Source organism: Electrophorus electricus, chromosome 3 (genome assembly GCF_013358815.1).
Source record: "Electrophorus electricus isolate fEleEle1 chromosome 3, fEleEle1.pri, whole genome shotgun sequence".
In the NCBI taxonomy this organism is placed as follows: Eukaryota; Metazoa; Chordata; class Actinopteri; order Gymnotiformes; family Gymnotidae; genus Electrophorus; species Electrophorus electricus.
The window spans coordinates 25,572,253-25,585,828 of record NC_049537.1 but is presented as its reverse complement, the minus strand read 5'-3'; the positions used below and the strand labels follow the sequence as shown (position 1 = coordinate 25,585,828).

At 39.0% G+C, this 13,576-nt stretch overlaps 2 protein-coding genes across 3 annotated transcripts; one reads left to right on the top strand and one right to left on the bottom strand.

Annotated features, from left to right (window-relative positions):
• Positions 1-1,034: 1,034 nt before the first annotated feature.
• On the top strand, positions 1,035-6,542 carry gzf1 (GDNF-inducible zinc finger protein 1). The gene is made up of 6 exons (XM_027029492.2): positions 1,035-2,217; positions 3,075-4,409; positions 4,499-4,593; positions 4,673-4,840; positions 4,946-5,103; positions 5,323-6,542. The coding sequence occupies exons 2-6, from the start codon at positions 3,094-3,096 to the stop codon at positions 6,016-6,018; spliced, it is 2,433 nt and encodes an 810-aa protein (XP_026885293.2). The 5' UTR covers positions 1,035-2,217; positions 3,075-3,093; the 3' UTR covers positions 6,019-6,542.
• A 5-nt stretch (positions 6,543-6,547) lies between these two features.
• Positions 6,548-13,407, bottom strand: napbb (N-ethylmaleimide-sensitive factor attachment protein, beta b). Of its 2 annotated transcripts, XM_027032149.2 has the most exons (11): positions 13,208-13,407; positions 11,197-11,276; positions 10,908-11,024; positions 10,328-10,374; positions 10,001-10,078; positions 9,755-9,810; positions 9,524-9,608; positions 9,334-9,438; positions 9,161-9,229; positions 9,026-9,076; positions 6,548-7,882 (listed from the first exon to the last, which is right to left on the bottom strand). In XM_027032149.2, the coding sequence occupies exons 1-11, from the start codon at positions 13,303-13,305 to the stop codon at positions 7,781-7,783; spliced, it is 888 nt and encodes a 295-aa protein (XP_026887950.1). In that variant the 5' UTR covers positions 13,306-13,407; the 3' UTR covers positions 6,548-7,780. The 2 variants fall into 2 exon arrangements, with proteins under 2 accessions (XP_026887950.1, XP_026888026.1); XM_027032225.2 differs by lacking the exon at positions 10,328-10,374 and having other exon boundaries at positions 13,208-13,298.
• Between the last annotated feature and the right edge of the window lie 169 nt (positions 13,408-13,576).

Here is a 13,576-nt window from a genome sequence, read left to right as displayed (position 1 = left end):
ATTGCTTTGCAAGTCACCGCAATCCAACAGCTCGAAGTGAACTCAACTCCACGGTTGGTCATTTGAGGACAAAGTCCCAAAATGCACCAGAACTTAACCATCCACTGTGACTCAAGCTCATAACCACTGAACATTTCCCACAATTGCTTGTTTAGTTGTGTGGTGGCATTTTCTCAACTTCTATGCAAATACTTTCCGTATTTCCAGACCTTGGGGTCATTCTGCTTTTGCCTTAAATGAACATTCACTGCTTCATTTGCAGCTCATAATTACACCACCTGTAATATTTGTATTGATTCTTAATGCAGTGTTGTGAGACAGCACATAGAAAGCAAACTCTGCTGTAAACCTCACACACTTGACTGTTGTAATGTTTCATGCCTTTGACTGCTTGCACCTTAAGGGCTGCATCACACTGGCCTTTTATCAGTCACTTCATCTATGTCCCTTTGAAATAAAGTTTTTATTAGTCCTCCAAGGGTCTCCAGCATGTTGTAATTCTGCACGTGGTCAGCCATTACAGCAAGAGTCCTCCTTCATCCAAAGTGATTATCGCTGACAGTGTGCTGGTTTTTGTGGGTAGTCTGCATAGAATAGCTCTGAATTCAGTCATACTTGGAGAGGCATCATGACTTTAGCATAGTTCTTGTCCATTTTTGTCTGTTGCGAAACAACACTTCTAGCCGATTTGTGGCACAAAGCAGAGGAAATGTAGTCCCATTGGTTTGAGCAGGAGGGCAGTCTTATTTGCTGGCTCGCCTAAAAGCGTGCAGGGTTACAGCAATGCAGACTCGCAGACACCGTGGCTGGGGTCCAGTGGTAAATGGAAAACCACAGCCTCCGGTCCACACAAGTGCAGAATGAGTCACAGGAAGGAGCAGTGCACTTGCAGAACTCATTAAGCGAAATGTAAGGCGTATGGATTTCCTACGTCAATAAAAAGGGCCCGGAAGGTCCAGCAGCCCCCTGCTGGAGCCTGAAGAAACAAGAGCTGAACCACTTGCAATAGCAGCCACAAGAGATCAGCACTGGGAAGCGCCAAACTTGCAGCTGATTTGCAAGATCCAACATGCCCTGAAATAGTTATTTAAGAAATCTCGTCTTTTTCTCATTCCAGAGATCATAAATAACAAAGGCAGAAAGGTGTGTGCATGGCATCATTGTTGCTGAAAGTGAAACCGGGGAATGTCATAATGCAGCATATAAAATCTTTTCAAAATTTGCCTTGAAAACACATTCTGAAGTAAATTCCGGATGACTGCTTTGCTTAGAACACTTTGGCTCACATAATATTTACATTTGTATGTTTTTTGTCTTCTAAAAAAGATGTGTGTAAATTCGTAAATGTCTAAAAAAAAACCAAAAAACCTTTCTATTCAGATATGTGGCATCCAGTGACATCCCTAGTTTCTCACTGCACGGGGTGACTCATGGCCCAACAAGTGATAGCAGGTCCATGCCAAGCTAAAACGCACTACCATCTGCCTTCACTGAGCACGCTTGGGCTAGCATCCTACCTGTACTTTTCTTACTCATTCTGGAGGCCTAATTAGTGAGTCATTTGTGTGCAACACTGACCTCAGGTGGACACAGATAGACATTATTTAATTTCACTAATTTATTTAGGACTGAGAAGGAAATTCATTATTAACTAACCGTACCGCAGTTGTATTGTAATGATTAGCGTTATGCCTGACCAAGCAATAAGAAGCAATATGAAGTAATATGGCAAAAAAAGTAAAACCAACCAACCAATCAAACAAAACCAAACAACTACAGTATTTATACCAAGCACTAATTTCAATTTCAGGCACAAAGTCTTCAGGATTCGACTACTTCTAAATGCAATTGCACAGGTTTATTTAATTGATTTGTTTGTTTGTTTAAACATGTTCAACCTGTTACATGTTAGCTACTAAAATCTGTAAAATTATGCAAAGGATAGCATAAAAAATGCAAGTCCATTATCACCAAAACATGGGAATACTTTATCAATCAAGCTAAACCTCAGTGTGAATGTCGGTAATCCATCTGCCTTGTAAAAATAACAATGTAAGGATACAAACAGCTGACTTTTCCCCGCTGAGGTTCTGTGACACTTCCAATTCCTTTGATCCACTTCCAATATGGCCGCCTGAGCACTGGGTGCAATTTCTACAGGAAATACTTTTATATGGCTCTTCATTTGTAAAGGGCTGCCATTTTACCGAGCTTACGGTAAGACATTTCCAATAACTATGTAAACCCTCCATTCAGTGCATTGCGTACAGCCTGCACTAAACAGGTCCTACAAAGTTGTAGCAACTTGCACAGTTAACGTGTTTGGTTGGCTAACCTAGCTCTTATTTTCGGTCTTCTTCCAAAGTCATAGCTTGCTAAAGCTAAGCTATTAGCCATGGCTAGCTAACCAGCCAACCTGTTATTTTGGTCATGTTTTTATAGCTGTGCTAGCTAGCTAGCTAGGTTAGTTAGTTGCTTTAATGTTCAGAAATATAAAGGTTTCCGTTTGCAACCGACTAGTGACTTACCAAGGGAGGTGCTTAATGCTACAAATAAATGTGTATACAACTATAAACAAAACATTTTCAGATAACTAGCAAGCTAAGCAAGTTGTCTAGCTAGAAAGAGTTTGTGTCATCTTAGATGCTGCGTTAGTGTGGCCTAAATTAGCTAGCTGCTCCGGTGAGGAACTGGTTAAGATGACAAAGCGTCGTCTAAAAGTCAGACATTCAGAACATTAAGACTGTGAAATGGACCTGCTGATACAAGATCGCGGGACAACAATAAACAAGGCCCCAACCTGTTAGCTAAGCTAATAAAGTGATTCAATTTCTGCTATTAGCTAGCTAGTCTGTATTTCCTCACCGAGTAAGACTGAACATGCAGGAATGTCCACTGGGAAAGGATAAATGTGCGTTTAGAGAATAAAACTCACTGCTCGTTTCACTGAGGTCTGATTGCTTGTAATATGGTTGTAAGAGTGTAGTATTATAAGGTTATTATGGTCAGGAAAGTGAATTTAGGAACAGCTATCCAACCTGTGATCACCTCAATTTTTTGTTTGTGTTTTACAGTTTCAGAAGGGAAATAACGATGAAAGATCAAGTGGTTCAGCTAATATCTGGCTGTTATCACGAGAATTTGCTTGAGGCAATGTGGAAATTAAGAGCCGAGAGAAATCTGTGTGACCTCATAGTGCAAGTAGATTTCCAAGGGGAGCTGGAAGAATTTGAGGCCCACCAAATAGTACTCGCTGCATCCAGTGGCTATTTCCGGACCCTCCTCTTAACAAATGAACAAGTGAAGAAAATATGTTTGAGTGAAATTCCACCAAGGGCCTTTACCAAATTTGTAGAATATGTGTATTCTGGAAAAATGGAAGTGGAAAAGAGCTATCTTCACAACATATCACAGATGGCAAAGTTGCTTGATTGCCAATACTTAGTAGAAGCTTGTGATGCTAAGCTTTTGGAGCATGATTCAGAAAGTACTAGTAAAGTTGAAACTTGTGTAAATGTGAAAAGGGGGAAGCAGAAAAAGTCCACAAAGAAAGCAATAGGTCTGAGAAAAAAGTTAAAACTCCCACTCAAAGCACTGGACACTGAGAGTGAGAAAAAACGGGAGTTCCAGAGCAGGAGAAGCAGCAGCAGGTTGGCAGGTCGCAGAGTCTTTGTGGACTTCAGCAAGAAAAAACATGACAGCAGAGGACGACCTCAAACTCAAGCTTGTACCAGCTCTTTATGTCAAGACAGATTAAAAGCAGCACAAGAAGATGCATCACAGGTGTCAGAGATGTGTGAAACAGAATCAATGAATGCTGGTGATCAGACTTTACCCGAGGATGAGGCTCTTACTGACAGCGGGTCTGAGTCGGCTTACGCTTACTGCCATGATGCGTCTGAAGAAGAACCTCGGGACCCCGACTTCATACCATCAGAAACCATGGAAGAAGATGATGATGGTGAAAAGCAAAACAAGGCAGGTGGTGCGAAGTTTGACTGTGACAAATGCTTCCGCTCATTCCGCTATGAAAAGAGCTACCTAAAGCACGGGAGAATTAGCCACGGCATCCAGACAGACACAACCTACCGCTGCGACACCTGCCAGCAAACCTTTGCCAACCGCTGTAACCTTAAGATCCACGAGCGGCACGTGCACAGCGACGAACGCCTCTTCCCCTGTGACGTGTGTGGGAAGGCCTTCAAGCGCAAGAAGGATGTAACTCGACACAGGCGGCAGGTGCACGAGGGTGGTACAGAGCGCCACTACTGCCCTGTCTGTGGGAAATCCCTGAGCTCCAAAACAGCCCTCACCCTGCACGAGAGGACCCACACAGGGGACAAGCCATACAGCTGCGACGAGTGTGGAGCCAGGTTCTCCCAGAGCTCTGCGTTGAAGACGCATCAGAGGTGAGTGGGACTTAGGAAGTCCCAGAGGGCGTATAATTTGTGACCTCAGTTCTATAGTACTTTCACTGCGTGGTTTATGTGCTTCACAGGATCCACACTGGTGAGAAGCCTTTTGCTTGTGACATGTGCGATGCCAGATTTACTCAGAACCACATGCTGTCTTACCACAAGAGATGCCACACAGGTGACTGCATTAATGATTTATTCCAAAAGCACAGTGCTTTACAGAAATCATTGTTTACTTATGATGTTTCTCTTCACAGGTGAAAAACCCTTTATGTGTGAGAACTGTGGGAAAAGCTTTGCATCTAAAGAATATCTGAAACACCATGCTAGAATCCACTCTGGTTTTAAGCCTTACAAGTGTGATAACTGTGGAAGAGCATTTGCGCAAAGGAACTCACTCCATCAACATATGAAAATACACACAGGTATTTTCAGCTTCAACTGAAAAACTATCTTACCTCAGGAATGCATAAATAAGGTTCTCTTTTGAATCGTTCCTCAATTCTGCTTTCCTGCCCCAATCTTTTTAGGTGAAAGGCCCTACCACTGTAAGGACTGTGCTAAGCAGTTCACCCAGCTCAATGCCCTTCAGAGGCATCAAAGAATCCACACAGGAGAGAAGCCGTACATGTGCAGCATGTGTGGTCGAACCTTTACAGACAAGTCTACTGTCCGCCGACACACCATGGTGAGTAGCCCACAGCTAAAGAGACAATACATAATACATAATCATTCGTAACATACAAAAGACTGTTCATTAACTATGTTTGCGCACTTTTTAAATAAGATATGGGATATGGTTTAAATGCAAAGTAACATGGAACTCGCCTCTCCCACTCATGAGCTCCTCCCCCTCCCTTTTATGTTGTGAAATAATAGTTTAATCTACCCTAAATATAATTTACAGACACATGACAAAGACACCCCTTGGAAGAACTATCTGGTTGTGCTGGAGGGCAATGTAGAGGGTCGTGTCAAGAAACCCAAAGGCTCTTCTCTGAAAAAGGAGAAGGCAATGGCAAATGCAGGTGAACCGCAAACAGGGGAGAAACAGAGCGAGGCAAAGGCTCAGGGGATAGTGGCAGTGCCAGGAGAGCCAATGACCATCTCTGGAGACTGGGCTAGCCCTGGCACCATAACCCTGGTCAGCCATGGAGCACTGGGAAGCCTAACAGTTATCCAGACAGAAGATACACAACTGCAACCCCTTGTCACTGCTGATGGTACCAGTGTAATTGCTCTGGATAGTTCCACCGTTGGCATTCCTGTTACTGTCCCTTTCTCCTTTCCTATTTCTGTTACACATTCCATGTCTGGCTCAACACCGTTATCTGACTCAGTCCCACTCACTAAATCAGCCACCGTTTCAGACACCATCTTGGCTCCAGTGTCCACCCCAGCAACAGTCACAGAGGCCATTTTGGCTCAAACTGAAGTAGACACTTTGTCTACATCTACTGAATGTATAACTCCACAATCAGTAGTGGAACAAGCACAGCAGGCACCAAATTCAGATTCCCCACAGGAAATAGCTGAGCATGTGCAGACTACAGAAACAGTTGAGGAAATGGAAATCTGTACAGGAGATTTAAGTGTGGAGTAAGTAATGCTTTTTTAAATAGGGGGACAGTTTCATGTTTTCTACACCATATCAGTAAGATATTTGTTTTTTCCCTACTTGAAAGTATAAATTATAACTATGCTTTTATTAGAAAGAACCGTCAAAGAACCAGTATATTCCTTGGAATTGACTTGATTTAAACTAACAAGAAAAGGTTTCTCCTTGCTTGTTAAAATCTTGTTCAGTGGAAGGTTTTGACAGACTGGACATTTATTTTGCACAGTAAGAATGATAGACAAAATCTAAATTATTTATTGAACAGTCCATGAGCATCAAACTGGTTGGCTTAAAGATGTCCTTGTGAGTTTGTTGTCGCAAAAGCTGTCTTTTTTTTTTTTTTTTACTCCTTTTTGTTACATATGTGTTGGGTTAATTCAACGTCACACCTCAGTATCATGTATTGTCCTTTTAAAAAGTCACAAATCCTGAAGTAAAATTGATGAGATTCAGTTGTGACTTTGTCTACCATTATTCTATATTAAAATAAAGCTTTAACAAAAATGTAACTGGCATATTTCAACAAAGTTTTATTTTTTTAAATATTGGTCATTTATTTCTGTACATTCATACAGACATTTGACAAGAGGTCAACTACTCGGTCAGAAAGAATAAGCATGTAGCTCTTCTGATGGCTTTTTAAAAATCGCAGACCCACTGAGATACTGAACATTAAACAACACTAACCCACAGTGACATGCACTGCTAAAGACTACGATGGAGAGTGCACAAGCTTAAGTGCTGCATGATCTATGAATTCACAACACAACACGTAACACACTGACACAAGGTATACAGAGAATTCACAAACTCTTCATTGTTTGAACATGCTGGCAAACAAGAAGCAACAAGTGTTTTCCTTCAAATGTATAAATACTTGGTGTTGAATCTGCAAACCACTTACTGCAAGCAGAGACAGAAACAAAGTTAAAATATTTCATAATGTAAAGAAATCTCATCACAAAAAAATAATTTAGGGATTAATAAATAAAGATTGATAAGGAAGTGACAACTCTAATATTCCACTATTATTACACTGTGTAGACAATGTAAATTAAAATTTCTCTATGAACACAAGTTCAATTCTGGCTTAGATCCCTGGACACAGTACCAGCAGTGCTGCCACAGACAACCGCTCACTCCTTTCACTGGAGCGCCATGATAAACGTGATGAGACGTGTTGAACTCTCAGTGCACATAATGTAGTTGGACATAAGGCCCACCTGCCTGTATATGTAGAGGTACTGAGAGAAGTTTGTTGGTTGTAAATTACATAAATGAATTGGGGAAACGCTCAAACAAATAAAATGGCAAAATCTACATAAAAGGACAATGTATCCACTTGTCTGACACAACAAATACATCTGTGTGTGTCATGCAGCACTAGCAAACCAAACTCCAGTAATTAGTTAACCAGGGGGACCAACAAAGAGTTCTCAGGTGCCTGGTTCATCCTTTATTCTATACTTATCTACCACTGAGTATCCATGAAAAACATGTTAATTATAAAAACAGGGAGCCTGACATTCATCAGTCCCAACCAGGTCTAATGTTTAAAAGCTAAATATATGTTAAAAATATCTGAAAACCAATGTAATATAGCTTTATATAATCTCTATAAATGCTGCAGCAATAAATCTGACATACTGTAGTGGGAAACCTGAAATTGGTCATTGCACAAAAATGAAATGATATGCACTGGGGAGAGGTTTGCATGCCTTGAACGGTTTCCCCTCAACTCCACATCTCACTTTAAGTCCCCTTCATCACCCTGAATAGTTTTCTTGATGCGCAGAAGCATGGTGGTCAGCCACTGGTCAAGACGTGAAATTGAGTCAAACTCCTTCACCTAGTGTAGGAAGAAACAAAATGTCCACAATACATTATCACATTATATAATCTAATGGAGGCTGAATTCTGAGCTATAAAACCAGGAAGTTGTCTGGTATATTTGTCTAACTGAAAAAAGGTATATGGTAGCTACAAGTTAATCTCAGTGATGAAAGTGTTGAGCTGGGAAAAGGTGAAAATTTCCAAATTTGGCAGGTCCTGTGCTCTATTAGGAAAAAATGTTGTCTCCATTCCTCCAGTGTCCAAAACTGTATTACACCTTTACTCTAATGAATGGACTGCTAATGTTAGCATACTATCTGGTGTACTCTTTAGTATGGTAGCATGTGCTAATGCCCATTAGTGAAGTCGAAGTCAAGTAGTCGAGTCTGAGTCAAGACAGACAGGGTGAGGGAGAAACCAAGACAAATCTGAGACTTTTTCATAATATAAAAATAAAAAGAAGCAAAGCATTGTTTGTTTGTAATTTACATTCAAATTCAAATGTTTTGCCACTGCAACACTAATGAATATCATTAACTTGGATTAGTAACATTTGCTGGCGGTCGAGGGAAAACTTGAAGCTTACAATGCATGCCTAATATTTTTCAGTTCATCTTGATAAAAGGTTCTAATGTGTAATAAAATGTTAGCTAATGTTTAAAGTATAGAGTTGTACTGTTTAAGAGCATTGTCAGAAGTGTGCTATTAGGCAAAAATAAACTAATAAAGATAATTGTAATAGCATCTGATAAACATGCAGTATAAACAGACAAACCCTTTATTTTTCATTACTAGCTAATGTTATGTTAGGCACTGGTTTATTCTGTTTTAACATGGTGCGGACATTCAATAATGGCAGAATAAAATTCAGTCCATTGACCTCAGATGGAGGCATGTATGCAGTTACTTTCATTAACAATTTACGAGTCCTTCTTACCCATGAAAAAACTGATTACAAATCATGTCAACACCAAAACAAAGCCAAGATCATTCACATAGCATCTCAAAACTGATATGTCTATGACAACACTAGTATGCAGTTTTGGACTCAGCTATGGTTGATGCATTGCAATCTGGGGAAAAGCAGAAATCCATGTATCCTCAGAACTCTTTCATCACTGCTATCTATAAAGACTGATTGAGATGAGAGAAGTCTGACCGCGTCTGTGAAAGCCTCTGCATTCTGCTCCTCATGTGCCTCCAGGAGTTTCTGAAAGGAAGAAGTTCATGAGAGTTAAGCAAAGCAATCATATTATTAAACACAAATGTCCTCTTGGAAATAGGGGTTACAGACCTTCAGAAGTTTGCACTCTCTTGAATCTGAAAATGCTGGGAACATTTCCTCATACTTCTCAACAGCAAGCTGCAATTAAAAAAAAAAAAGTAAAAGAAAATGAACACAAGTCAAATCCATGAAAAATAATGTGTTTTCCTGAAAGTTAATGAGTCTTTGATACATAGACTGACCTTTGCATTCAGCTCATCCACAATGAAATGACATAAAGAGGCTTTGAAGAAATATTCTTTGGCACTGTATTTCAGTAAAGGGTTGTCCATGGTGTTTGTTCCAACCTAAACACATTGAGATAAGAACCCATAAGCTGTGATATAACCTATTTATTTCAGTAAACATTTTTAGGAGCCATAAATTCACTACCTGCTCATATATCTCAATGGCCTTCTGATACTGTTCCAGCTGGGCGCTATATGAAGCAACCTTCAGAAGACACTTGTTTGCCGAGCTACCATATACAATAACAACATAGCCAGACAAAAGTGTTTAATAAATCTAATCTAGTTAAAGACAAAACATTGTCTTCTGTAAAAGTATTTGTTGAAAAATGTAAACCAAGTCTATCAGTTATAGGTCACTGCCTTATCAACTGACCTGTTAGATTCCTCGCCTTTGTAATAGTCTGCAGCCTGTTCATAATGTGCAATTGCCTAAAAGAAAATCAAATAAAGAAAAATTAATATTGTATTTGTCAATTTACCCATTAAAATTCTTCCATCACTGAAGCCATTTATATTTACTGCTTATATGTTACATTTAAAAATAAATTCATAAGGAATAACTGCAAAGAAATAACCTGTAAGGAGAATTATTATGAGCATTATGACCAAAGTACTGTACCTTCTCAATGTCCACCAGCTCTGACTCATATACTTCAGCAATTGTAATGTGGTGTTTGGCAGCAATAGTAAATCGACCCTGAGTGGATAACAGAAGGCCAACATGTTACCTAAAAGTCAACCATTTTACATTAAATGTACCATATCTAGAAGGCTTTAAAGCAAAACACACAATAAAATCTTTACATGGTACTAACTGTAGAATGCACCAAATTTATAACATGAAAAGCAGCTCAGGCACAAACAGTAAGTGCCATGTCTAAGCTCACAAGTTGATCCAAATCAGTCATTCATCTGAACTGAAAAGGTAAGTATACCTTCCCCTTACCATGTCTGTGTAAATATCGATGGCTGCATTTAAGCAGTTGATAGCCTCTATCGTATGCATTAAGAAAAAAAAGCAAGTAGTCAGATGGAAAACAAGTTAGGAGTTCAAAGCGAGAAGCCAAAATATTAAACACACAGGACATGGATCAAACAGACCAAAAAAAGGGGGTGTTCCATTCAAAATGCAAATAAAAGTTTTGGTACATTTAAATGTGTGACCTTTAATGTTTAGAATCAAGAACAAATAGCACTAATTTGTGCTATTTGTTATTTTTATGCTCTCAATTTAGACACATGACAACTGCAGTAATACATTAGTTTTAACCTAATGTTTCAATTCTTCTGTGGGAGGCAAGAGAGTTTAGCTCTGGGGGTTGGCTCAGAAAAAAATGTACAAGTGCTGTGAATGGGGTGTTATTATTTATAGTCACCTTGTACTATCATACCACTTTCTAATATACTCATATTCCAACTGCACATTTTAGCGACTGCATAGGGATTTATGTAGAATTTACCTTTTGAGCAAATGTACAAAGAATCCAAAATGGACAACCATGAACAAAGGACTCATTTGCACATACCCTGTGGATCAGCCTTCTTGAATGCATTTCCAGCATCAACAAAGCTGGTGGCTGCATCATGTTTGTTCTGGAGCTGCATATGCAGTCTGGCAGCTTGGCAAAATGCATTCCCTGCAGCTAGAGACCAAAAAGGCATGTGCTCAAACAACACAAGAGCTGGAAACAGCACAAGGCTTCTTATTGCTGAACATTCAAGGCATTTGTAAATTTTATGGCAAATATGCCTTCACTTACATTATGCACCACTTACATGAGAATTCTATGTAATAAGTGAGTTAATTCTACCCACCACTCCAGTTTTTGGCCATCTTGAACATGTTGGCTGCCCTGGCATACATCTCACAGGCCTCTTCCACCTTGTGATTCCCGCTGAAAAGCATAACAGATGTTACACAGTCCAAAAACAAAGCAAAGCAAACATTTCTAGATTTATTATAATCATATATATTTTTTAATCTATAAAAAAAGAAATGGTTGGATTTGTAGCTTTTTCTTGCATTACAAAAAAAGGTTTTTAAGAACTGCATGTGGTTTAAACATTTTTGACTATGCTTGCTGGTCAGTTATTCCTAAATTCATAGACGCTTGGGAAGATGCAAATAGGTTGATTTTAAGGTCATCACAAGCTTCACTAATCAAACCAGCTGTGAGTTTTAATATATTTTTATAGATCTGTAGTGTAGTACAAATAATATGGAGTTCATTACACTAGGATTTTAAAATTTGAAATTTAAATAGACCAAATAACCACAAGCTAATGTAAAATTTGTTTGGATTGTTGGAAATATAACCTACTGGTGGCTAAAAAAAACCCAGGAACTGCATATTCAGTAGGAACACTACTGGCGTGCTTTTGAATACAAAATATTAAATATTAAAAGTACAAACAATACAACTTTTCAAATGATAAAACACACACTGTAAATAAAATTCACTCTGGCATTGCTTTCCATTAAGGTGAACACAAACTATCAAAATGAAGTTTTAAAAGGAGCAATAAGTAATTTATTCCAGGGATTTGTTATTATAAAACAGCTTTTATACTGACTTATAGTAGTTTGGATAGGTCAGAGATTCTGTACACTATTTTAAACAGCTGCCTCCATATAGGGGACCCCCTCTATAGAGTATAAACTGGTTCATTCGGGTCTATAACCCAATCTCATTCTGAGCTGCACTTCATAGAAATATGTAAATATAAAAGTGATTATGTATTATTGTTTGCTCATTTATGGTGGTAAAAATGACTCCCTCCTTTAAAAGCGAAATAGTTTTTTTTTTCTTTGTTATTGGTTTAATCAATTTACATTACTTTACGTGTAGTTTTGAGAAACGTCCTAGGAAACTGGAAAAGCGGACAATGCTTTTGCAGTGACGTTTGCATTTTCTTTTTGGGACAAGGAAAGTGAAATGTCAGCTGACAAAATGACAAATGTATTTTATTAATGTATTTTATAATGGATCGATAATATGTACCTGTTAATTAGCAAACATTTAAGCGAATTCACATTGCACATTGGCGTTGAAATGTAAATGAAATGGACACAACAGCCAAAATGCTTAGGCTTGAAAGATACCAATGAGTTTACATGGGGCCTTGCGATGAAGTCATCTTTTAGATGCTAGGTTAAAAACATAGCCAACATATATTTATGATAGATAACGGCACAGTTCATCTGTTAGAATCGATATGCAGCGTAAACTACGTTGTCAGGTTGCACTGCTACGCGGCGAAACTGCACCAATACTGCAACAGAGATACAAAAACACGGAAAACAAGCGCGTTAGCTAACCTCTGTAGTTAGCGTTAAAAATAGCTCGCCAGATGACGGATGGTAAAGCGAAACCACTAATGATGTCCTATTTCAATAATTATTCCCTATGCTACGAATTATCTTGGGTGCTCAGGTATCAATAACGACAGACACAACGTTTATGCTGCTATAAGCAGCCAAGACACACGTCAATATAACGTTACATTTATTTTTTCTATTGGCCACCTGGCAAAGCCTCCCACGATACAGCAGTCTGCTCACGACACCGCATTAGCTTGCAGCAGTTTCATCAACACACTGAACAAAACCACCTGAATCGATGACAAGCTACATGGTCTGAGGTGTTGATAGGAAGACATGCTACGAAAAAGCCTAAACAATTAACATAAATCTAATATGTTTAGCGAGATAGACAGGCGTTACGAGATTAAAACGGTAAAACATGACAAAACGATTGATCGACCAGACCACGAACTAGTTAGCTAGCGTTAGTTAGCTAAAAATATGTAGCCCAGCTAATCTTACCCAAACATTCCTCCTAAGAAAGACCCAGAGGATTTCACTTTCTTGTCGGCTTCAGCGATGAGTTGAATTGCCTCTTTTTCCTTGCCGGAATTGTCCATTCTCACAGAATAAGCAAAGTAATAAAGATAGAAATGTAATGTTCTGCAGCCCTCCCTGACCCACTATGTAGCGCTACAGTAACACGGGATTACTGTCTATGGTTTTATTTTACGTAGGCGTAGACCCCACAGAGAAAGTCATCATGGGACTTGCAGTTCTCAGAAAACACAATCGCCATCCACTTACTAGTATTCCACAAAACATTACGTACTTCATATCCCATAAAAACACGATAAATAAATAAAACAAGCGAATAAAAAATAAATTACG